At 38.4% G+C, this 24,587-nt stretch overlaps 1 protein-coding gene across 1 annotated transcript in view; it reads left to right on the forward strand.

Annotated features, from left to right (window-relative positions):
• LRIG3 (leucine rich repeats and immunoglobulin like domains 3) overlaps positions 1-24,587 on the forward strand; it is a 44,338-nt gene that overhangs the window by 16,850 nt on the left and 2,901 nt on the right. Inside the window, exons 4-18 of the mRNA XM_050897849.1 lie at positions 6,078-6,212; positions 6,860-7,003; positions 9,297-9,440; positions 9,738-9,881; positions 10,303-10,446; positions 11,814-11,894; positions 12,565-12,636; positions 13,005-13,076; positions 15,683-15,846; positions 19,438-19,758; positions 20,299-20,580; positions 21,179-21,631; positions 21,845-22,003; positions 23,092-23,235; positions 23,325-23,600. Of these exons, the coding sequence (XP_050753806.1) occupies positions 6,078-6,212; positions 6,860-7,003; positions 9,297-9,440; positions 9,738-9,881; positions 10,303-10,446; positions 11,814-11,894; positions 12,565-12,636; positions 13,005-13,076; positions 15,683-15,846; positions 19,438-19,758; positions 20,299-20,580; positions 21,179-21,631; positions 21,845-22,003; positions 23,092-23,235; positions 23,325-23,600 (2,735 nt within the window). The remainder of the gene's footprint in view (positions 1-6,077; positions 6,213-6,859; positions 7,004-9,296; positions 9,441-9,737; positions 9,882-10,302; positions 10,447-11,813; positions 11,895-12,564; positions 12,637-13,004; positions 13,077-15,682; positions 15,847-19,437; positions 19,759-20,298; positions 20,581-21,178; positions 21,632-21,844; positions 22,004-23,091; positions 23,236-23,324; positions 23,601-24,587) is intronic.

A 24,587-nucleotide genomic window follows, 5' to 3' on the forward strand; every position in this document is an offset into this window, starting at 1 on the left:
CGAGCCCATACATCAGATTAGAAAGATGATTTATAATACTGGAGGGCACTGTGCTGGGTTTAGTCTAGGTCATACTTATAATTGTCCAAGATTTTAGCATTAACTAACAGTCACAGAGCGCACCAAGTCCTGCAATGGGTTAGTATTCCTGTTGTCAGCTCATGCTGAAATAGCTATGCCTGCATTGCTTTTGTTTACCGTCGTTAAAATAAAGTGATTAACTTATACAGTCACTTGGCTATCACATGCCAAGTAACTTGTGATTATTTTGGAAAGGCCAGAAAGTGGAATGGGAATCGGACTTCAGGGTATCGAGAAGAGAATTTGGAAGGAAAGTTTGATTAATTATGTATTGGTACTATGACTGGAGTCAGGAGAGAATTGCTATGGAAGTATCATGTGTTTGGAGGTTTGGATTTGCCTCTGTCTTCTTTTTGATGATGAAAACATCTCTGATCCCAGAGCTGTTCCATTCTGCATCTTTCTCTTCCCCTTTTCCCAGTTTGTTTGGTATGGGAATCAATAAACCTTTGGTCTCAAGTTTTGGACAGGGTGTCAGTAGCCTACAGAGTTCTGAGTTTTCATTTTCTGCTTTATGCCTGTATACCCCAAAAAGCACAAAAAATAAGAACAGAGACTTGTGACATCTGGCTTGGAACAGCAATGACAGGCATGGATCACGGAATGAAGGAGACCTTCAAAAGAAAGAACAACTGCTTGCCACAAGGAACGTGAGAAGCCTGTGTGTGAAGGAGGCATCAGACTTGTAGACCTACCAGTAGGACTGGAAGTGAGCCAGAATCCTGGCTCTATTTCTGGCATCTTCATCTTGGAGAAAAACAGTTTCACTTGAAATATTTCTGTATCTAAGAGTTGCAAAGATTCAAGAAACTGGATGTTCTTAATTCAGTGCGGTTGGGTGTCTAATGGTAAGAGCATGTAGTCCCATTCATATCAGGAGATTTTTTTTGTAAGGGTAGTGTTCAGCTTGAAACCATAATTACGATATTTTAAATGATGTAATTGTTCATTACAGTCTGGCTACTTTTGGTAGTCAAATGAGTAAGCTGAAGAAAAAAAAAAAAGTCTTTTTTCTGTCTGTCTTCTTGTAGGAGTTACTGAGACTCTTTCTTCTGATATGTGCTCCTTAAAGTTGTCCAGCCTTATCCTAAAAGCCGCAGAGCATGTGTCTTTCAGTACTTTCTGAGGAAGTTTATTACAGTCTTGATCTTTCATCTTGACTATCAATTATTTTTTTTCTTTTTGCTTAAATTTTCTTCCACTCAGTGTCTTGACATCATTGTTTCTTACAAGAGCTCCAAAACTCCAAAGGAGTTTGGGAGGGCAGGAGCGGGAGTGCAAGAAATAATAGATGATATGCCAGAAGTCATATGATGTCAGTGAGTGAGTGGAGGGAAGAACAGGTGAAGCAACCACAAAGATTTGAGGAAATGTGAAAAAGGAGGCTGTGAGCTGTAGTGGCACATAATGGAGACCACCCGGTACGTGCTCAGATGTGGACAGTCATGTCTGCTTTGCCTGTGCTCTGATACGGCTGCTGCCAAGCCAGCTCTAATCTGCAAGCCATGTAAACACAAGACGGTCAAACTAAACATCTATGAATGCCAGTGTCTTGGCTTCAGCACTGCTCAGACAGATCTATCTGGCCCTAGCAGAGTGCTTTTTTCTCTTTACATATCCTCTTAGTCTCTAGCAGGAGACTCTACTATGATTTCATTTGCGTGTTCGTGAGGCAAATTCAATATATCCTGCCTCTCAGGGCTTAGTTGAGGGACAGGAGATACCATGTTAGTCCAGAATCACACAGATGTTAAAACCAGTTATTTTACATCTAACAGCTTTGGAGAACAGCCTGCACAGACACAGCTCTCCAAAATGGTCTTTCTAGACAACTTGTTTTTTACCAGGTTGCTCCGTGTCCAGGCTCCTACACATGCTCTTTGTCAGGATCATGGTGTAAGATAAGACTAAGAGATTCTCAAAACGCAGCAGATCAAGATCTACCTGGAAGAAAGAGTTACGCTGGAGAAGGAAGTGCAAGAGTATTTTTTTTGTGCTGAGATTCTGAATAGAAACGGACTTCAGGTCTTAATCTGTTTCTGAGTTGGGGTTTCCATGTTATAGGATCGGAGTAATGAAGCTTGCATAGGTAATTCTCTTAGGTAGAAAATATTGCATATTGACAATCTTTATCAAGAGATACTTAATCATACTATCTCAGATCTTTAAAAATTGGGGTTTTTTTCAGCACATAAGAATTATTATGTCTAAATGGTGTTAACTAGATCCTTAACAAAATGGATATGGAAGTTGCTGTCCTGCTTTATATTTCCCCAGAGGCAAGGAAAGTACAAGTCAATATGTCAGATATGTTGTAGCTGTTGTTTATATAGAATGAATCTTGAGATCATGATTGATAGGGCCGTTATAGATGTTTTGGCCTAGTGGTGTGGTTAAAGTCATGAATGCTGAGAGGGAAAGCGAAGGTTTCTCATACCCATAATGAAAAGCTGATATTCTGTCTTAAGCTAGTATTCACACAGGCTTATATAAAAATAAATAAATCAGTCTGCATGCACTCTTGGGTGGGTGGGGGTTTTTTTTGCTGCAAGTCAGGGTGTAGGCACTCAAATTGCAAAAGACATGTTCAAATTCGTGCAGGTAATTTTGGTGGTTTTATCTGTGTTCCTTGGTGCTCCTGCTTCTTTAGTTGTAACAGGAGAAGTCGTAAGGAAGCTGCAGCGCGTTGCTGTTCGTTGCACATGAAGAAATTGTGATCAAATTGCTGCAGGTCCGCTTCTGTGAGAACTTGATGCGCTGGTTCTCTGTTGCAGGGGATCTCTGTTGCTCTGATCTCCCCTTGAGGGTCTGTGAAATGAAACTAGTGCGGTGTGTGCAGCTCCTTTTGTTGGAGCACAGTAATAACAGCACTTTGCTGGAAAGTTATTTTTTTGGGGTGTGTGGTTCCCCCCCCCCCCCCCCCGTAAACAAACTTGTATGTCGTTGTGCCAACACAGAAGATATTGTTTGGTCCTGCCTTGACAATTAGGTAGGCTTGCATTTTCAAACATGTCCTTCTTGACTAATTTTGATGGTGATTTGGCAGTTATGAGGAAGCCAATACATTGTTTTTATTTGATTTACTTAAGTGATGATTGTGAAGAAAAAACGTTAGAATTGAAGTTTCTTATTTTAACTAAAGTTGGGCCTTAAAGTAGAACTATTTGGATATGTTCAGCGCTGGATAATCTCCTTCCAGGTGTGAATTATGGCACTTAAATATTTTTGAAGAGAAAAGTGGACTAGGATGTTGGAGCAATAAGGAGTGAACCATTCAGATATCTTGCATTTGAGTAGCTTCTACAAATATGAGTAAGCAGGAAGGTGCAGTGAGCGCTGGTTTGATTTTCATTGTGAGATGGACTAGGACTTCGATGTGTAGCTCTGTTTCAGTGAACAAAAGAGGTTGCTTTCTCCCCACAATATGACCTTACCGTCTCCAAAAAAGAAAAATGTTCCCTGACACAAACAAGCTGGGTTTTTTTGTTTGTTTGTTTTTGTTGTAACCTGGTCTGTGTCAGGTAATTTGCCAGTTAGTTTAAGTGCTAATCTGAAGGCTGTATAAGAGTTTTATTCGGTTCCATTAGGTCCAACTAAACTTTGTAATACAGGGGCTATTATCCTGCCAGTTGTGAGGAATTTCTGTTTTATGGAGCAATGCTGACACAAAGACAGCACTGTGCAAGCCGTCTCTATAACTGAACACTTTCATGCTGCAATTTAGGAGGCGTGCAGTTCAGGAAATTGCTGGCTTCTGCTGAAGCACACTTTTACTGCAAGGAAAATTTTATTCGTCACTCAAGTAATTGGCAGTTTTAATACCTTGTTAGTAATTACCTTATAAACAAACTAATGCATAAAGGCAAGGCTCTATGACCTGTTATCTAACTCACAGTCTTATTTGGCCAGTGGAACTGACACATGGTGGTGGTGTTTGTTGTTGTTTTTTATTAAAGTAATTTGTTTCCATTTATTATAAATACTTTCAGCTAAGAGTTAAAAAAATGCAGTGTACCTCTACCAGACAGCCTGAGGAATGAAACATGATACAAGCACAGCATTGGAGGGGCTGCAAGATCACTTACCCGTTCCCACATGTGGTCAGAAGGCCCATTAATCTAACTTCTGGTTCAGTTTTTGAGTTAGGACTTTTTTGTCTTGAGCAGTAATCCCCCCATATGCCTTGAATATGTGAGGGTTGTCCATGCTATCCTAAATGTGTGGCATACTATTTGATCCAGAGCAAGTATTTCCAATAAAGGCAAACACCTTCCAGAATCAACATTCTTGTTGATAGCTTTACTGAAATTGCCTTTGCCTGCAATCCCTAGGAGCTGGGGAAAGCTCCTGAATTTTCGTCATTTGTCATACTAGGTACAGAATGTACCACAGCCAGAACTGACTTGAACTTCCCAAGGTAACAAGGATCATTTCGGGTTACATTCATTTAATTGGTCATGATCTGTTTTCCCCTATGTACCATTAGCCCCAAATGAATAACCCTATTAATGTTGCTGATGTGCGTGTATGATTCTGTACATTATGCAACTGGGATGGAAAAACTGGTAGGTTGCGGGATATGAACATGAAATATGATTGCTGGAAAAAGTACATTTCATTGGAAGTGAAAGAAGGGGTGTTCCTTATAGTAGACTAGGATACCCATGTCTTTAAACAGTTGCAGAGTTTTTGTTGTGGAATTGGGTGTGATGCTTAGCTGAAGTTTGACCAGACATGAAGTCCAGAACCTCTGTAATGAGCTGTAATAAGCAGAAATTTTATTCTTTGCTAACTCACTAGAAAAATCTATAGGATGAAATACTAGGTCTAATTGCAAAATTATGGAATGTCTTTCTGAAGGGGGTGCAGTCATCCATGTTTTCTAATCTAGCTCTGTTTTTCTGGAAATTCAGTCTGATTTTCATGCTGTAGGAGTTTTCAAAAAACCGAAACACTATGTCTAGCTACTATGATGTTAATTTGGTTAAAATAGAAAACAACTCTAATCTCATTTCATTACGATACTGTGACATACTGTTCAATGGAAATACCAGATATTTCTACTGTTCGGAAATAAGTGATCACAGAGTTTTACATGTTGTTTTAAAAGCCATGAATTGCAGTGTCGTGGTTTAACCCCAGCCAGCAACTAAGCACCACGCAGCTGTTTCCCTCTCACCCTCCCAGTGGGGTGAGGAGGAGGAAAGGAAAGAAAAAAAAAGTAAAACTCGTGGGTTGAGATAAGAACAGCTTAATAACTAAAGTAAAATATAATACTAACAATAGTAATAATGAAATATAATAATAAAAGTAATGAAAAGGAATACAATAAAAAAAGGAAGGGGGGGGGGGGGAACCTGTGATGCACAATGCAATTGCTCACCACCCGCTGACCGATGCCCAGTTAGTTCCCGAGCCACGATCCGTGCCTCCTGGCCAACTCTCCCCTGTTTATATACGGGGCATGATGCTCTATGGTATGGAATATCCCTTTGGCTAGTTCAGGTCAGCTGCCCCGGCTCTGCTCCCTCCCAGCTTCTTGCACACCTGCTTGCTGGCAGAGCATGGGAAACTGAAAAGTCCTTGGCTGAAGATAAGCGCTACTTAGCAACAACTAAAACATCAGAGTGTTATCAACATCATTCTCACACTAAATCCAAAACACAGCACTGTACCAGCTACTAAAAAGAAAGCTAACTGTCCCAGCTGAAACCAGGACATGCAGTAATTGGATTATAATGCAATTTTTTTCATCTTGTTTGCTGGGAATATGTTTTAAGAAATGTTGAACACATTTATTTAGAGCATTCCGATGTGTGATTTGGGGTGGCTAGAAATGAACGTTATGTCTAGAGAACATACTTCATTGGTTTTGTTTAAATAGGAATTATTTTCAAGTGGGGGAATTAAGAACTAACTTTCGTCAGAGTCATGTGTCGTTAACAAGTGTTTACTCTGGAAATGATAGTCTTTTGACTACTGTCGTTAAATTTCAGGACCAGTAACAAGATTGCCAACATCTTATCTGAACATCTGAAGCCGTTTCAGAGTCTAGAAACTTTGGACTTGAGCAACAACAACATATCAGAGCTGAAAATATCATCATTTCCATCATTACAGCTCAAGTATCTGTAAGTAAAACTTAGTATTACATTTTTTTCTTTCAGGTTACTTTCAAAAAAACTTGTTGAAAAACTTAGATTGGCAGCTGTTTGTTAAGGTACTAACTCCTTTTTCAATTAGACATGCATTAAATACTTGTTCCTACTTTCACCTGTTGAGTTTAACATAAGTTGCTAACTTGAATACATGAGTTGTTGCAATGAGATGTTTTAGTTCATAAAAAGTGAAGGTCATTATCTTGAGATGAAACAAATAGATGTGTCTCTTGAGAGAAATAATTATGTAACAAAATGAACTTAAGTTCCCCATGGTTGGGCTAGTCTTGAGTTACATGGAGTTTGGTGGACTTTTTTGAATTTACCTTAATCCTTATTCAGTAATACTGCAATGCCAGTGCTATACTGAGTGAGAATAAGGCAATGGGGTTGCAACATGCTATCTTCTGCCAATAATACACTCCTGCAGAGTAGAGCAAAATGTTGGTGGTGAAATACTATTTGACCATAGACTGAGCTGTCAAGAGCTCTAATTAATATGATAAATGAAATTCCATTTATCAAGGAGTAGGCAGTGCAAGAGCTTTGTGTTTCACTACTTGGTATTAAGAACTTATTAAATAACTGTAAATTTAACCTTCTAGACATTGTTTCAACAGGTACATTAACAGTAACCGAATAACCTCCATGGAGCCTGGTACCTTTGACAATTTGTCTACCACACTTCAAGTATTGAAACTGAACAGGAACAAAATTTCAGCAATCCCTCAAAAGATGTTTAAACTCTCCCATCTGCAGCACCTGTAAGTGCAACCTACAATTGCCTAATTGTTTTCAGGTTTTCCAAAGCACTGGCAGTGCTTGAACTTTAGCCTTTAATTTAACCAGAGGCAGTGAGACAGACACAGAAAACATATTACTACAACCCTTACTAACTGCAGCTTTGTCCTGAACAAAACTAGTCTTACATATTGGTGAGATATGAATAGTCTTTGTGTTTAAAATTGTGTTTGCCTATTAAAAGCAAAAAAAAAAAAAAAAAAAAGACTGGAGAAGGGGTAAAAGCAGTATTCCTGTAAGAAAGCATTGGAAAAATACTAAGTGAAGTAAACTTACATAGTTCACTACAGCAGTCTCTTATTTATTTTGTGCTTTCATGGTGAAATGAAGGGAATTAATTTGCTTTCAGAAAGTAGGACAATGAGCAATATGTTTGAGTAAATAAACTTCCATCAGCTTCACTGATATAATGCTGTCTATAAATGTTTTACCAAATAAATAATAAAGTTATTTAATGTGGAAGAGGCTGGGGAAATATCCCCCCCCCTTTTTTTTTTAAACTTAGAAGAGTGCAGGAAGTTGACAAGAGGATGGGCTAGGACTGCACTTTGTCAAATCCTGAATAATTATTTTCCATATTAGCTAGTCAAGAGTTAAGTGATGAAATCTCTTAGGTTAACCTTGAAACTAAAAGCACCTAAGAACAGTGAAGTGTTAGGATGGTTGACACATGTGAAGTGTTAGGATGCTTGACACATCTGGAAACAGTGACTGTGTCTTTTCTGTATACAAATGCAGGAAGAGTTTGACTCAAGCCTCAGTAGAAGAGTGTGAGAACAGTCCTGCAAAGCTCAGGAGTTGTTAACGATCTTAGTAAACTTTGTCTTCATATTCAACTGAAATTTTGGAAGTTGGTGATATTCTTGCCTAAAAAAGTTCTGCTCGTCCACAATTTAATTGGTAGGCTGACCTGGTTATGTTAGGTCGCTAATCTGCAATGAAGGCCAAAAATTTGTGTTATCACCTGAAAGAAGTATTCAGAGGAGGAGTGGGGAAGAACTGAAGGCTGTTCTTACTGACTGTTCTTCACTGGTTATGCACATTTAAACACAGGAGGAGGACTAGAATTCTCTATCAGGTATCTGTTATGAGGTAGGGTTCGTATCAGGCTGCCAGAGAGGAAAGCTGAAGTCTTACAAGACTGAGACTCTGAAAAATAATTGTGGTATAACTATGGAGAGAGAATTATTTAGGCCTTTACTTCCCATGGGGAAGTAAAGGCCTAAATAATTCTCCTTGCCTCCCATGGGGAAGTAAGTTTTAGAAGGAGAGGATTCTTCTTGGTTTGGTAGGATGCAGGTTGATGTATCTAAGACCTTCTTGAAGGGGCAGATAGTCACTCATTGTTGTATGAGGGCCTTTTCTTAGTGTTGTCTAATCCTGTCTCTTTATACTATGTATCAGTTGTTGCTAATAAATAAACTGTTAATTTAGCAAATAAAACCGGTTAACGTTGTTCTTTGTGCCTGTGTGAGGCTAGACTTCCCTTTTCATGTAGCTCAGAAAGTCAGAAAGCTGCTTGGGTTTGGTGCATGGTTTGGAGTTAAAAAGGGCCAAAGCCAAGAAAGTGTTGTGGAGAGCAGGAAAATAGAAGCTATTGAGTACTACTGTCACTGCAGCTTGCCCTCCAGCTAGTTATGCCTTATAACTCCGTTCCAGGATACACATAGATCCCAGCTTCTGACCTACAAGGGGGGTGTGTAGTGGCAGAAGGGTGAGTGCCAAGACCGCTTGAGAAAGAGGGAAGGAACTATTCGTAACTGGTTTTGGAGAATGAGGGAGGCATGTGTAATGAATGCTTGGCTCCAGATCAAGAAAGAGAGGGATCACCCAGGATATTTAATTTTGCCTAGTTATCACAACTAAAAATTTTAACTTTTTCTTTCTGACTGATCATCGATTGCAATTACAAGCTAACCTTAGTGGCTCTACTGCTGGATAAACAGCAGGAACTTGCTTTGACTTTTGAATTTGCGAACAGGATTAAGCATGACATTCTAGGTCTACAGGGATTCTTTAAATCTGAAAATCAAGGAACTACCGAGTACTTGTCCTCAGTATCAGAAAGGCAGAACAGTATTAGCATGGTTAAACATAACTTACTACAGTAAAATGTTTGATTCTTATTCCATCTTGTCTCTGTTGTTTTATGTGCAAGAAAAGCTTTTAAATAAGTTTTGTTTCCAGAGAGGGAAGAAAGGTTGTTGGCATGCAGGTAAACTTACTCTGCTGTAACTGTAGATTTTATTGATGCAGGGAGCTGAATCGCAACAAAATTAAAAAAATAGATGGGCTTACTTTCCAAGGACTTCCAGCTTTGAAATCATTAAAACTGCAGAGAAATGGGGTTACTAGGCTCATGGATGGCGCTTTCTGGGGATTGACCAACATGGAAGTCTTGTAAGTATCAACTTTTTGCTGAAAGATTCTGCTGATAACATCTTAAATAGATTTGCACAAAATGAATAGAATTGCGGGATAAAATTTAAAGGTGTTTTTGAATTAAATTGTTCTAGTGTGGTTTGAAAAGCAGCAAGCAGTCATTTGTGAATATGTAGGACAGCACATTCTGAATGCATGCATACAACTCTCTAGCCAGTATCATGAAGTCAGATGTGGACCCGTGGCAAAGCATACACACTGCTGAGTTTCTGAACCTTATGTCTTTTATCTGTATGTGTTTGTGTGTGTTTGTAGGCAGCTGGACCATAACAATTTAACAGAGGTAACCAAAGGCTGGCTTTATGGCTTGCTGATGCTGCAGCAACTTCATCTCAGCCAAAATGCCATCAGCAGGATCAGTCCTGATGCCTGGGAATTTTGCCAAAAACTCAGTGAGCTGTGAGTAGCTTTTATTCTATTCCAGTTTTGAAAGCCGGGTACATGCCAAAGCATGAGCTTCTTACCACTGATCTGTGAATTTTTCATAACAAAGTTTCCAAGGTGACAACAACTTTTTTGTATGTGAGACAAAAATATTTTGTTGAAAGAAGTTGAAGCCAACCATGACTGCTTCATTTCACTGTGGCAGTTGTACTAAAGCTGTAACACAGTCATTTTCAAATGAAAGAAATTCATTCTGCAGTCATTTGTGAATTGTTGGAAATGATACACGAGCTGCGTGGTCAAAAATGGTGTAATAGGTTTTGTGATAGTTGTAAGGGAAAAAACTTTGTCCCTCCCTGAAAATTCACCTGGGTTGAACTGAGTAATAAGCACTGCAGCATAAACATTAAAATACATTTCTTCCTTGAATTTGCAGAGATTTGACGTTCAATCACTTAGCAAGGTTAGATGATTCAAGCTTCGTTGGTTTAAGCGTGCTGGTTGGACTGTACATTGGAAACAACAAAGTAAATTACATTGCTGATTGTGCCTTCCGGGGACTTTCCAGTCTACAGACTTTGTAAGTTGACAAACTCAATTTTTAAGGTCAAAAACCCTCAGTGTTTATAGATTTTTATTTTTTTTTCTTATGAAATATACAAGAACCTTTTGTTAACTTTCAGAGATCAGCGTATGTTTTTCTTACACTAGGATTTTTTTTTCAGAATAGTTGGGAGAGGGAGGACTTCCTCTTTCATTAAGACTGTGCCCAGTGGATGGTGGTAATTACGATACAAACTTTCAGTAGCATTATTATGGGAAAGGCATGTCTCCATTCGAAGGCAGCAAGCAGCACTGCTACCCACAGCTTTAGGGGTCTGGATCATAGTTGTGTCTTAGCTGAATCAACATTTTCCCTCATGGTAGAAATAAGACAAAACTCAAAACTGTGTATTACTATGGATGCTGATGCTTGTCATGACTGGGCAATTGCTTTAAGCATTTGAGCATTTTTTGAAATAGCGTTTCTTAAAGGAAGAGGAAGAAAGAAGTAAATTAATCTAAATGTATTCCACTTCACTAAAATCTTCCAGTTGCATGCCATTGACACATCTGTTAGCCAGATGAATGAAATGGTTGCCTTTCCCTCTAGGCTTTGAAGAGGGTGCTAACACTTTAATTTGAGGGGTTTGCTCACATACTCACACTTTGGGCATCTAGCAAAGATGCAATTCAGAGGAGTGTATGCTATGTTTTTTAAGTATACAGAGAGATGTAGATCATAAAGAGAGGAAGTCAGAGACTTGAGAGGTGTCTATGAATTAAATTAAATGTTTGACTTTTCGTCCTAGATTTTTTTTTTTTTCCTTCTCTAGCTCTACCCTGTTGATTCTTTGCTGACACACTGTTTTTTCACAAATCTCTAATCTCTTTATGCTTCACAGGTAATTAAGCTAGTGTTGTGGATGTTGTAGGATATAAAAATGATTCACTTATCAATAAATCTCTGTGTGTTCTGCATGTGTTAATATTATGAACTTACAAAGGCATGAGTGTATTTTGTTTCGAAGGGGCAACAGTTGATCCCTTCCCTTCCTGTGACGCTCCTTCTCTTATGATAGTCCTGTATCTGAATACCCTTGTTAGGGGAATGTGGGTTTGTTTTCTAATGATTCTTGAGATTTAGGTTTGTGATCTTTTTAATTATCAGTGGAAAAAGTACTAATAGTCGTCTTCAAAGTCTCTCACTAAAAATTGAAATAGCTAATCAGGAAAAGCTCTTAAAAAACCAAACAAACAAATGAAAAAAACCCCAAACAAACAAAAAACAACCTACTAGAAAGTTATTTTAGAAATTGTTTTAAATAATACATGCTCTGGAAGAAGTACGTACCTTGTTCTTTTTAATAGCTCTTGTGGTTTGATTTCCCCTCCCCCCTTAAACAGGGATCTGAAAAACAATGAAATATCATGGACTATTGAAGATATGAATGGTGCCTTCTCTGGCCTAGATAAACTTAGGAAGCTGTGAGTATTGCTACAATATTTGTATCTCATCATTCCTTAAAAAAATTAGCTTAGATTATGTGTGTTTCAAGGGACAAGCCCAACACCTAATGATGTTGTATTTTCCATAGCTGAGGTGATTTTTTTTTTTCCTCCTCCCTTACCATTTTGTTCTCTATAAAATGTTCCTTTTCTATAAAAGAAATTCCAGATTTTTCAAGTCAAACTAATCTGAAATATTTAAAATATTACTACTATTTATGGAAACATTTCTCAAAGAATGAGGGTTTCCCATAACTGGAAGTGAAAAGTGCATTATGTGACAAAGGCATAGTGACAGGGATAGTCTTTGATAAAGTAGTGCAGCATCCAATAGAAGTGGCTTCATTGCATTGAAATTTTCAAATGCACATCTATGAAATAAAAAGATGCTTATGTGTATACATTTAGAATAATCCATATCACTGAACTGTACACATTAAACATCTTCTAAAATCATTGTAAAATCTAGATGTTTACTCAAGGGGAATAAATGAGTATCTTGTAGAGGTGAGATATTTTGCTGCATTGGAGAAGGCTGAATGGTGAATAGTTACAGTTTAGGAATAAATGCCAAAACCACAATTGTTCACCTCAAAAAATGCTTCCATTTTATTGCATCTTTTTTGCATAATGTACTTATATTTTTCAGGATACTCCAAGGAAACAGGATTAGATCCATTACAAAGAAAGCATTTTCTGGTTTGGATGCACTTGAACACCTGTAAGTAGTAGAAATTCACATTTAACCCAACATTGAAAAAATGAGTTTTGATACTAATTGAAATAAAAGTAGGACTAACAAGCTTTACTTATGACTTTGAATGAAATACACTTATCCTGGTTGCTACTGTGATCTTGAGAAGGTTCTCTTATTTTGGAGTTATGCTGAACATGAATTTTGGAATTAATGCAGAAAGTGTTATATATTAAGTATGCTATAAAACTCCTTAATCCTGTCTCTCTAGTTTTTGAGCTAGGGGATCCTTTGTATATCACTAAAGTAGCAAACTATTCCTTGAGTCTTAAATACAGTCAGTTTAATAAATTACTCTTTCCTACTTTAATGTTGTTTTTCTTTTTTTTCCCTAGAGATCTAAGTAACAATGCAATTATGTCAGTTCAAGGAAATGCATTTTCACAAATGAAGAAACTCAAAGAACTGTAAGTGTCTATCTAAAGACATCACCTCTATTAAATATATATATCCATATAAGTATATAAATAAAAGCCTTGTAAGCTGTTTGGCTGATGCAGTGATAAACTCCCACTATAATCTCTCTGAAGCCACATAAAAAGGGTATGCCAGTGTTTTGTTTTGTTTGTTTTTTATGTGATGACTGTATTTAAGTGAGATAGTGTAGGATAGGAGGCGTTCATTTTCTGCTGCATTTGGTATCTGGAGTCCTTATTTTAAATTGGCTGATCTCTAATAGGTATTAGATAAGGGAGACTTTGATGTCATGTGCTATAAGATCAGCAGTGCTATCACTGAGCTAAAGCTTACTGGACCAGTGAAATGCAGTGCTGTAATTCTCTTGTAAAGACCTGGTTGTCAGTGCTTGTAATTGGGTCCTTCTATCCTGTAGTAGCAAAGGGGCAGATCTTCAGAGAAGTCACGAAGCAGTCACTAGGAAGAAGGTATTCTTCTAGTGAGTTTTGGGGGGGGGTGTTTGTCCTCCTACCCTCTTTTTCTGTTGATCAATGCAGAAAAATGCTGTCACTGTTCCCTGTGTTTTGAGCACAGCTAATTCTTCCTCTTGCATATATCTTATGTCTCCTCTATTCATATCAATCTTCTCTAGTCAGATGTGTTGTCCTGAGCTGCTCTGTGGATAATCTGTCAACAAACTAAAGAATAACAAAAAGATGCTGCTGTCATTATGAGTAGAAACTGCCTGAAGCTTTTCTGGAGCTTTTCATTTGTGTTCTCCAGACTCCTATCAAGTATCACCCTAGCAGCTGGCTCTCTACTTCATCTTATGGTATTACTCCATGTTGGGTGCCATAGAGAAAGTAATGAGGAGCCTTGCGTATTTCATAGAATCATAGAACAGCCCAGGTTGGAAGGGACCTCAAAAGGTCAGCTGGTCCAACCTTTCATGGAAAAGGGAGCCTACATGAGATTATCTAGCACCCTGTCCAGTTGTCTCTTGAAAACCTCCAGTGCTGGGGACTCTACCACATCCCTGGGGAGGTTGTTCCAGTGTATGATTGTTCACACTGTAAAATATTTCTTTCTTGTATCTAGACAATATTTGGTTCATTCGGAGTTCAGTTTGATGTGACCCATATCCTGGTGGAGCTGCAGCTGCTCTAGAAAGCGGCAGCCATGCTTCTACCCATAGCCAGGGTTTTTCTGCCTTTCCTCTTCCTTGAGTTGGGTCTGGTTGTATTGCTTGATTAGTTTGCTGAACTCACTCAGCCAGCTGCAGGGCAATTGCTAGATTTGGCACAAGAGAAGCGGTGGGAGCACAGTGCTGACAGTTAGGATTGATACAGATGATTTGAAGAGTGATCAAATGAGATGAAATGACAGACTAACACTGCTTCAGGAGGTGTAAGATGCTACAAGATACAAGACTCTGAACACTTCAATGAAATAACTGTTCAAGATTTGTTGGGGTTTTTTTTCTGTACTTTTCTTGAAAAACCTGGTAGACATCCATTATGTCTGAGGAAGATGTAGACAGATGGTAGAAAGTACTTCCCCAGAAGTAAGATTATTTAGTATAAATTCCCATCTAGTAATTTTATTCCGAGGCCCCTAGAGAGTAAATTTGAAAATAATATGACAGATGCCCACTGCATCAGGGTAGCAAAAAATGCTGTGGTTTCTCTGCCCGCTAAGAATAACAAGAATGCCCCTAGAACTTCAGTGAAAGATGACCTGTTTCATCTCAATGTGAACTGGTGAGCTGGCATCCCTAGGTTTTACCATGCAGTGTTAGTGTGGAAAAAAAGCACAGAGACGCTCCTCCTTTTCTTCAAGAAAAAAATCAAGAATTGGTATGTCTTCATTTATCTTTAAAGCTGTTTCTCTCCCTGGATCCGTAAATTATTTTTGCTTTTCCTTCAAGAACAGGTAAAATTTGAAGAGAGGAATTTTATTACTGACTGTGTTATTTAATATGTTTTTTTAAGGGTGATTCTTAGTTTTCAGCCAAAACTGAGAACTCTTCCTACTTCAACTCCTGATTCTAAATGCTTCACAGAATATCCGTTTGCTTTCTTATTTTTTTTCCCTCTGTGAATGTAGCTATTCGCATAGGTTAGGTAAGCTGATAACCAGTTCTGCACTTGTTATTTCAACACTTGACTATTCTTGGTCTCCCCACTCCCCTTTTTAAATATATTCCCCAAGATAAATTGTGACTGAAATGGAAATGAGGAAATGAAATTGTCTCAGAATTTTTTGATGTTAGCTTCCAGAGTGCCTCCCTTCTGGACTGTTCTCCTACGTGCCCATTCTGTGTGTCCTACTGCTGACTGTAGTTTTGTACCCAAGACATTACAAACATGCCTGACTGCCTGGACTCATATCTGTAGCAGAAGCTGGGAGCTCAGGATAACACGTCTGCTTTGTAGAATGTAGGAGTCATGACAATGGTGTTACCACATCTGAGCTAAATAATATTGCTGTCTTTCTCTTGTGATATATGTATTTAGCCTAAAAAATTAGTTTTGTTACTGATGTGTGCTCATATAGAACTGTGTTATAAACAGAAAAAACAAGCAAACAGGCTTTGAATGTAATTGCTTTTTCTTAGGCACTTAAACACGTCGAGTCTCTTGTGTGACTGCCAGTTAAAATGGCTACCACAGTGGATGGCAGAGAACAACTTTCAGAGCTTTGTAAATGCCAGTTGTGCCCATCCTCAGCTGCTAAAAGGGAGAAGTATTTTTGCTGTAAGCCTGGATGGGTTTGTCTGTGGTGAGTATAGCCTCTATTCCTCATTCCCTAGAACAAATTTTGCTGAATGCATTGATTTTTGTTGTGGTTTCTTTGATATGTTTTTATTTCTCTAATAAAATTGGAGAGGATTTAATATTTGTTAACACTTCCTTCTCTGTTCCCAAACTGTGATGTAGATGCTTAAAGCTTGTGGCTTTGTACAAGATGGGGAGTGACAGTTTTTTGACTTTTATTTCATGTACAGCTTGCTTACATAGTACATAGCATACCGTGCAAGAGAAAGCTCAATAGTTTGTGGTGGTAAATGTATATATCTTTAGATTTAAAAGATGGATATTGTTTAGATAACTGTCATTTTTAAGTGAGACATATTTTGGCAAATTTAAGATGCAATTTTTGGTTTTGATCATTTGTAAATTATTTTCATACTTTTATCAGTCTTGAGGTTATTCCAGAGCTGAGAAAATTTGAAGGTAAAATAGCCATACTGGCTTCAGCTCTGACTTTTTTTATATGTGCTGCTTGTCTACTTTTAAAATTATTTGGACCATGTAAATTATTGCCTCTATGTAAACTGTAGTTTAAAACATGCAATTACCACAGTTATGCTACTGATATTTTGTATTTCAGTACGCCAGATAGTAAATGCTAGTAAAATATTTTTACTTTAAGACTTGAGGATTTGAGGTGATAGCATCTACCTTAAAAACGACATTTCTCTCTGTGTATTTAGTAACATTCATTATCACCTATATGTTTTGTTCTCTATATAAAGCAAAGTGAAGCTAAGCATTCAGAGTAAAGATGTATGTTTGAGTACTCTGATACATTAAGTGGGAACTTTGAAAATATCAGGAAATTAAAAGCTAACTGGATTTCATGTATTTTTGTTGTATACATTTTATTTTTCTTACTAAAGAAAATTCAAACTTTATATTCTTTGGAGACAAAACAGTAACCGTATTTGTCTTCTCAATAACTTCCCTCTCATAGCAAATATGACTGCTTAATTTTTACTGTTGCCACTCACTGTTTTTTTCAGTGGGAAAGCAGGCACAGAATATAAAATAGTGTACAAAAATGTTGTTTCTCCCTTCCTATTAGCAGTCAAATGTTTAATATATTAAATGTTAAATAATGAGTACATGGTGCATAATCTAGCTACTGCTGAAAAGGAGAAGCTGACATAGTGCAGGAAATTACAGATTACTTGATAGCTAATGGAGTATACATGAAGTATACATCCTTATTTATGAGAAGCTCATTCTGGCAAGAAATTGAATTGGGGGATTTAAATATATATCTCTTATTTGTTAAACCACGGGGGATTGTGATCTTTCTTTTAGCTGCTGAATGCCATTTTTAATGAAATAATTTCAAACCCTTTATTAGCAAAAAGGGATGTACTAAGAGTAAGTTGTTACATTTAATACATAAAGTAATTGTCATGGAGAAGTAACTAGAATCTCTTAATACAATCAATGAGTGTTTCACTGTTTATTAAATCTTCAAAGTGTGCCATCACTAGACGTTTGGGTGTACACACCTTGGCTTATAAGTTTACAATGGCCACTTCTGCTTTTATAGAATTTTCAAGAGGAGTGTGTTAAGTCCTGTCTGAAATTAAAATAAATAATCTATTACATATAATTTATATGAGCGTATAAATCCTCCAAGTCGTGCGAAGTTACATTTTTGAAAACAACTTGGAGATAGGAGGAGTCATCCTAAATTTGTTAAAGGAAAGCATGTGTTAGGCAAGGGTTCCATATCTGTGAAACTAAAAAAACCAGAAAATCTGTGTAGTTGGTGCTTCCTAAGATCATGTCTTTCAAGCTGAAACAAATCATGAGACATTTCTGTACTAAAGATAACTGTGGAAGAAAAATACAATAGATGCTTTTTTGACCTGTATTAATTACTTCAAGTTAACATAGCGATGCTAAGAGTACCATTTAGGTGATAAATAGCTTGTTTTTTGTTACATAGTAGTCAAGTGGCTTCTATATATAGTAGTCAAGTGGCTTCTACAAAATGAGAAATATATTTCTCAGAGAGAGTGTATGCATCTGTGTGTATATGTGTTTGTGTATCTGTGTATATATGTGTGTGTGTTTCTATGATACATGTATTCAAATATACTCTCAAATTATTCTGTTCTGACAAAACACATTGCCAGTCTTATCCTAGAGTGTTCTTCTGTATTCTGTAGTGTCTGCTTAGAGTGACCTTTTTATCCCCCCTTCCTGCCAAATAATTAAGATTTTAAAATATTTTATTATTCCAGTGGTAGTACAACTAAACCAGAATGAAGTACGTTCTCCTGTCCTTTCACAAGGCTAATTTAAGTATTTACAATGTTTTACTTACTTTCACTGAGTTTTCAGAGGGGTAACTATCAACTCAATTTGCAAATGGTATAGTTTGTCATGGAGGACTTACGACATGGGTATGAAGCATGAAAACCAAATGGCCTGGGAGATTCTTAAGGCCCATGCTTAGGGTCGCAGATCAGGGGATCCATGTTGCCCTGTCACTGGAGCACAGCTCCAGACTTGCAAGTGTTCTGCAGGCAGCTCAATTTCAGGCTATCTGCACGTCTCATTTTCTTTTGTAACACGCAGCGTGGACGTTCTTCAAGGAAATAACTCTTTGACCCTGGTATGTTGTTCCCAAACAAATGAGATGTAAGGAGGTAAAGCAGCTAGGTAAAACCTGACTCTCTGCAGTGCAAGCAGGGTCTGCAGTAAAGGAGTATTTGGGGCCCAGGGCTCTTCCTGCAGTCCCTGTGAAGTTTGGGCCTGTGTTTTTGTCAGGAGGTAGGAGGCATCTTGAAAGCTAGGAATACGCTAAGGCTTTTGCTTTTGGGAGACCAAGCATTTAATTGCCCACTCCTTTTGTACATGCAATCTACACGGAATTGACAGAATAAATACTTCAGAAGGCAACTAATTCTGTAAACTCACGAAATGGCACTTTGAAGGTAGCTTTCCAATAGTAAAGGGACCTTCAAAAACTAATCTCTTTAAATTCTTGTGTGCTGCCCTACTTAAGGGATCTTCAGCACTGCTGTGTTTGTAAGGTGGACCAAACAGCCACAAATCACTGGAACGGTGACTTTTGTACATGATTGTTTTTGTGGGTTTGGGGAAAACCCTCCACTTTAACTTGCAGTTTCTGATGGCAGAACTATGCTTTCAATAAAGAAAAACTCATAGCAGCCTGAGGTGTTGTAAAGATGAAGGGTAGGCTTCATGACTGACATTCAGAATAGTTCTTACAGATGTCAGGGGGTAGTTCTCGCCTCTTTAGTGCTGCTGTTGAACAGACTGTACACACAGTCTGCTTTTTAAATGTGCTTCCTCTTCAATAAGAGATGACTTGGCACAATAAACTCATAAATATGGCATCTTTAAATGCCCTAAGGCTAACAAAATTTAAAATGAAAGCAATGTGTATCCATTTTATAAATACTTATCTGACTCTTCTCTCAAACCTATAAAACAAGGCTTACAAACTCTTTCTAAAGAGAGTCCTCAGGCCTCACTTTTTTTTTTTTCTCTTCCTCTGTGTTACTTTTTCTTTTTCTCCCTTCTCCCTTCTGTGCAGATGATTTTCCTAAACCACAGATCACCGTCCAGCCAGAAACCCAGTCAGCAATCAAGGGCTCCAATTTGAGTTTTGTATGTTCGGCAGCCAGCAGCAGTGATTCCCCAATGACTTTTGCATGGAAGAAAGACAATGAACTACTGCAAGATGCTGAAATGGAGAATTATGCACACCTCCGGGCACAGGGCGGTGAAGTGATGGAGTATACTACTATCCTTCGACTGCGCAATGTTGAATTCAGTAATGAAGGGAAATACCAGTGTGTTATTTCAAATCATTTTGGTTCATCCTACTCTGTCAAAGCTAAACTTACAGTAAACAGTAAGTATGTTACTTTTTTCTTGTGGACTTAAAGTAGAATGATTTTAATCAAGATATGTAAACGTAGTTTTTTCCATTCTCATCAGCTGTGTCTTTTAGAAGATCCCTTAATAAGCTGAGATTATTTCTTAAAATATATCTACTTCCAAGATCACCATTCAGTTTTACATCTGGCCCCATTGTGCTGAACCATAGTATAGGAAAAAACAAATAACAGACCCAATTCATAGTAAATCTGACAAAATCTATGTAACAAGATAGAAAAACATTAATCTTTTCTTCTCAGGAGGTAAGTGTATACTCTGTTTCAAGGTACTATGGAAAGGTCATGTAGGAGGCTATTAGCAGAAATGAAATTTTGATCTAGATGGTCTCACATACTTCACAGCTCCCTCCCTTTCTCTTTGCTGGCTACTGATAAATTTAGGTTGTATGCTTCTCCAGCATTTTTAGGCCCGAGAAGGGTGTTAAGAAAACGCTGTTCAAAATAGGAAAAGTATGTTTCATTTATTCATTTTGGTATCACTAACTTTTCTTTAGTGCTGCCTTCATTTACAAAGATCCCCATGGACTTAACCATTCGGGCTGGGGCAATGGCACGTTTGGAATGTGCTGCAGTTGGGCATCCTGTCCCACAGATTGCTTGGCAGAAAGATGGTGGAACAGATTTTCCTGCAGCGCGCAAGAGACGCATGCATGTCATGCCTGAAGATGATGTATTCTTTATTGTTGATGTAAAGATCGAGGACACAGGCGTTTATAGCTGTACAGCTCAAAACACTGCTGGAAGCATTTCAGCTAACGCAACGTTAACAGTACTAGGTAAGACATTGGCAATCCTTAATCTCCTTGAAGAACAAAACTATTGCTGAGCACTTTTAAAATTGTCAGCTGATTAAAAATAGCAATGTTATGAAAGTGCTGTATAGAAATAAAAATATTCTGAAATAATCTGTATTGACACATAGTTATAGTTTAGAAATATGTACTCCAGCACACAATCACTATTATGATGCAAAATAATAAAAGTTATGTTTCTCAGTGTGTACACAATGTCTGATATGCGGGGTAGGGGAAGGGGCTGTTATTTTTGTTTGGAGACAGGAGATTTTGTTTAACTTTTAATTTCCTGATGTTTTGTTAACCATTTTAAATGTAGTTCTCTGCAATTTTGAGCATGTATGATTTGGCATTTTTACCTTCTAAGGTAATCAAGCGTCTAGGTCTGATCAATTGGCAAGTAAACTGTAGGCTCTAAGTTCAAATTCCTTGAGTGTGTTTTTTCTGAGAATGAGAGTAAGCTTCATTAGGCCTTACTGATGCATTTAATTTAGCTTTTTCTCTTGAGCTGTGAAGGAAAGGGACATGTTCCCATTCATGCAAGGTCATTTAGAATATAAGGCTTATGCTTTCTTTTTAGAAACACCATCATTTTTGCGGCCTTTGCTGGATCGAACTGTAACAAAAGGTGAAACGGCAGTCTTGCAGTGTATTGCTGGTGGTAGCCCTCCACCCAGACTGAACTGGACTAAGGATGACAGCCCTCTCGTGGTAACAGAAAGACATTTCTTTGCTGCAGGCAATCAGTTACTAATTATTGTGGATACAGATGTAGAAGATGCTGGGAAATACACTTGTGAAATGTCTAATACGCTTGGAACAGAACGAGGCAACATCCGTCTTAATGTAATTCCTACTCCCACCTGTGATTCTCCTCAAAACATTGCCCCATCACTTGATGATGATGGATGGGCCACAGTTGGCATTGTGATCATAGCTGTGGTTTGCTGTGTGGTGGGCACTTCCTTGGTGTGGGTGGTCATCATCTACCACACCAGAAGGAGGAATGAAGATTGTAGCATCACAAATACAGGTTTGTAAACTGAAGGTTTGCCTTGGAAAGGGAAAAAAAAATGTTTGTGGTTGCTTTGCAATGACTTTATTGTAGGAACATTTGTGTGCTTTGACTCACAGTCAGAAGAGTGAATTACTTGTTACCTTCAGCACTTTGCTGACAGGTTTAAAAATGCTTCTGCAAACTCTGAAGTATGCTGATGGCTTTTGTGTGTGTTTTGCCTCCCCACAGATGAAACAAATTTGCCTGCTGACATTCCAAGTTACCTGTCATCCCAGGGAACACTGGCTGAAAGGCAGGATGGATATGGTTCATCGGAAAATGGCAGTCATCATCAGTTCCTCACATCTTCCGTGGGAGGGTATTTCTTGCAGCAGAGGGACAGTAACGGTAGGTGTAAAATGTTAAGCAGATTTTCCATGTTGCTTGAGTAGCTGCAGTTCGGGTATTGTCTTTCTAACTAATAGAAGTAACACTAAAGAAACATCTTCACTGAAGTTTAAGAGAGGATGTGAAATTTATTGCTTGGGATTGCTTCAACAAGATAATAACAGAAACTTGGTTCTGTTCATCCAAATGACGTTACGGCTTTGCTTAAATCATGAAGTTTTTCTCTAGTCTCAAGGGTAAATTTAAACTGATGATGTCCAAAAGGAATTACAACAGCATGTCTTCCTCTGTTATAGCTTGAAAAGGATGCTTTTAATGGAATGTAGGCATGGGTGGTAATACCAGTGTAACTTTAGTATAATATAACTGATTAAACTTTCCTGGTAGAAGAGTCATTAGGGTCAGAGTCAATAAAGGATTAAAGGTGACTGCAAGTTAAAAGCTGCAGTACTTAATATTTATACATCTGGCCCCTGAGAATCCAGAACATACCTGGGTTAGGGAGGAAAAGGCACCTTGCTGGGAAGGGGTTGGGGTCGAGATACAGTCAGGAGTTGGGGCAGGTGGGAATGGAGCAGTGGTGAGATAGTTCTGCAGTTCTAGGGTAACAAGAGGAACGGCCTCTTTGTGGAGCAAGAACCACAGATCATGTCCACAGCTTTCAGGAACCATTGAGCTAAAAGTCAGTATAGCTGTTGGAGCAGCCATTGACTGCCTCAGATTCTTCCCCCGGGACTTCCTTGTTAGCACTCTGTGCTCCAAAAGGTGGCTGTGTGACAGAGCATGAGCCTGGCTTCCAGTGCTTTACAGGAAGTCAGTCCCTGGTTCTGATCTCTGTGATTGGGTTTGTTCTGTTATCCAGGGACTGTATAATGAAGCAAAGTGTGACACGTTCTCTGTCAAGCTAATTAATTGAACACTTGCTAGAATTCTCATCAAAAGGGTAGGTTAAACTTAAGCAAGGTCTAAATACACTATGAAACTTAGTTGAACAGACAGGGTTCTTAAAAGAACAAAACTTACTCAAGAAACTGTAAGCTGAAGCCTAAGAAAAGACCATATGCTGACACGTCAATTTTATTTTTAAGGCATCTGCCATCTAGATAACGGCAGTGAAACAGACTTGGAGAGTGTTACAGATCCGTTTCTATGCCACTATCTGGGGACTTCAGGGACTTTGTATTTAAAAGGAAACACATACGGCTCTGAGGCCTTTGAAGCATACAGTGCAAGTAAGTTGGGGGCAGGGGGGAAGTTTTAGTCCTAATTTGATCTTGTGCTATGATGAATCTATATAAAAACAATTTTTCGTTTTCTTTAGGTTGCAGCCCTGACCAAAGAACCATATGCCTGGACCCTTATGAGTCTGGATATTTAAAGAAAAAGGAATGCTATCAATACTCGCCTCCACTGGAAGATCCCTTTGACCAGTGTGTTGGCATTATTGGGATGCAGGGTACAAGTAGCAAACTGATTAACTCCATTTATACTCAAAATGAAGGAACTGGACTAAAAAGCAAAAGTCTGAACTCAGACACATTTGATTTAAACAGAAGTTTGGAACCCTCATCTATTATCAGTAACAGCACTTTCATGGGTATGTTCTAGCTATTGGTTTTTATTCAAGCTGCAGGTATCCTTGCTGTCTTGCTTCCTACTTCCAACACTAAGCAAAACTGATTTCTCAGCTTTTTCTTTCCCACTCCTACAGTAGGTAATTCTGTAGCAGTGTTTAGATGCTCATATAGCTAGCGTTGTGAAAAAACTTATTTCATGCAATTTTGCATGGGCTTCTTTTTGCGGGTGTCCGTGAATTTAGTAAGGTAATACAGCATGTGGAATATAAATACTTTAGAAAGGAGGAGAGGAGAGACAGGAAGTAGCTGAGGAAAGGCAGTCTGAGAGTTGTCCTTGACGTTTTGCATGTGTTCTTGTCTTTTTGTTTTCTTCCTCCCTCTTCCTCCCTGAGTAACTTGTCATACTGCAGTATCTATTTTTTTTAAGGCTCACACAACTGAACTGTACACGTAGGCTCGCTCTCTCTCCACTGCAGTGCATGAGGACGGTTGGATGCCCCAGAACTCAGGGTGCCCTCTGGATCCTGCCAGGAGATGGGCCTTATCCTGTGTTGCAAAAGGAACAGCTTGGGGGTTGGTCAGAAGCAGAACTGACATACATCAAAGGAGTCCTCAGGTCAAACGTGGTAGTCCAGTGAGGTGGTTCACCTCCGGGTGTAACTGTGAGCCCTCTTCTACCTTCTGAGGAAACCTGACTTCTAAGGACCATTAGATACAAAGTCCCAAATGTTTCAAGTTCAGGAACAGAAAAGTGATTACAGTAAAACTGTGTAATGAGCATATTTAGGTTGCCAGGAGATCTTAATAGCTCACGCTTATATAAAAATCTCAGTGGTGTGATTCTTATCTTTTATCTTAATATAGCTGGAAGATTTCCATAAATGTTAGGATACTTACTTAAATACACCTTAACAAACTTCAGGCATACCAGGAGTTTTGCCTGACAGGCAAAAGGTGTGCAAGGTCACAGGAGGGCTCAGGGCAGGTGGGGAGACTTGAACTCCAGT

This window comes from Gymnogyps californianus, chromosome 1 (genome assembly GCF_018139145.2).
Source record: "Gymnogyps californianus isolate 813 chromosome 1, ASM1813914v2, whole genome shotgun sequence".
Classification (NCBI taxonomy): Eukaryota; Metazoa; Chordata; class Aves; order Accipitriformes; family Cathartidae; genus Gymnogyps; species Gymnogyps californianus.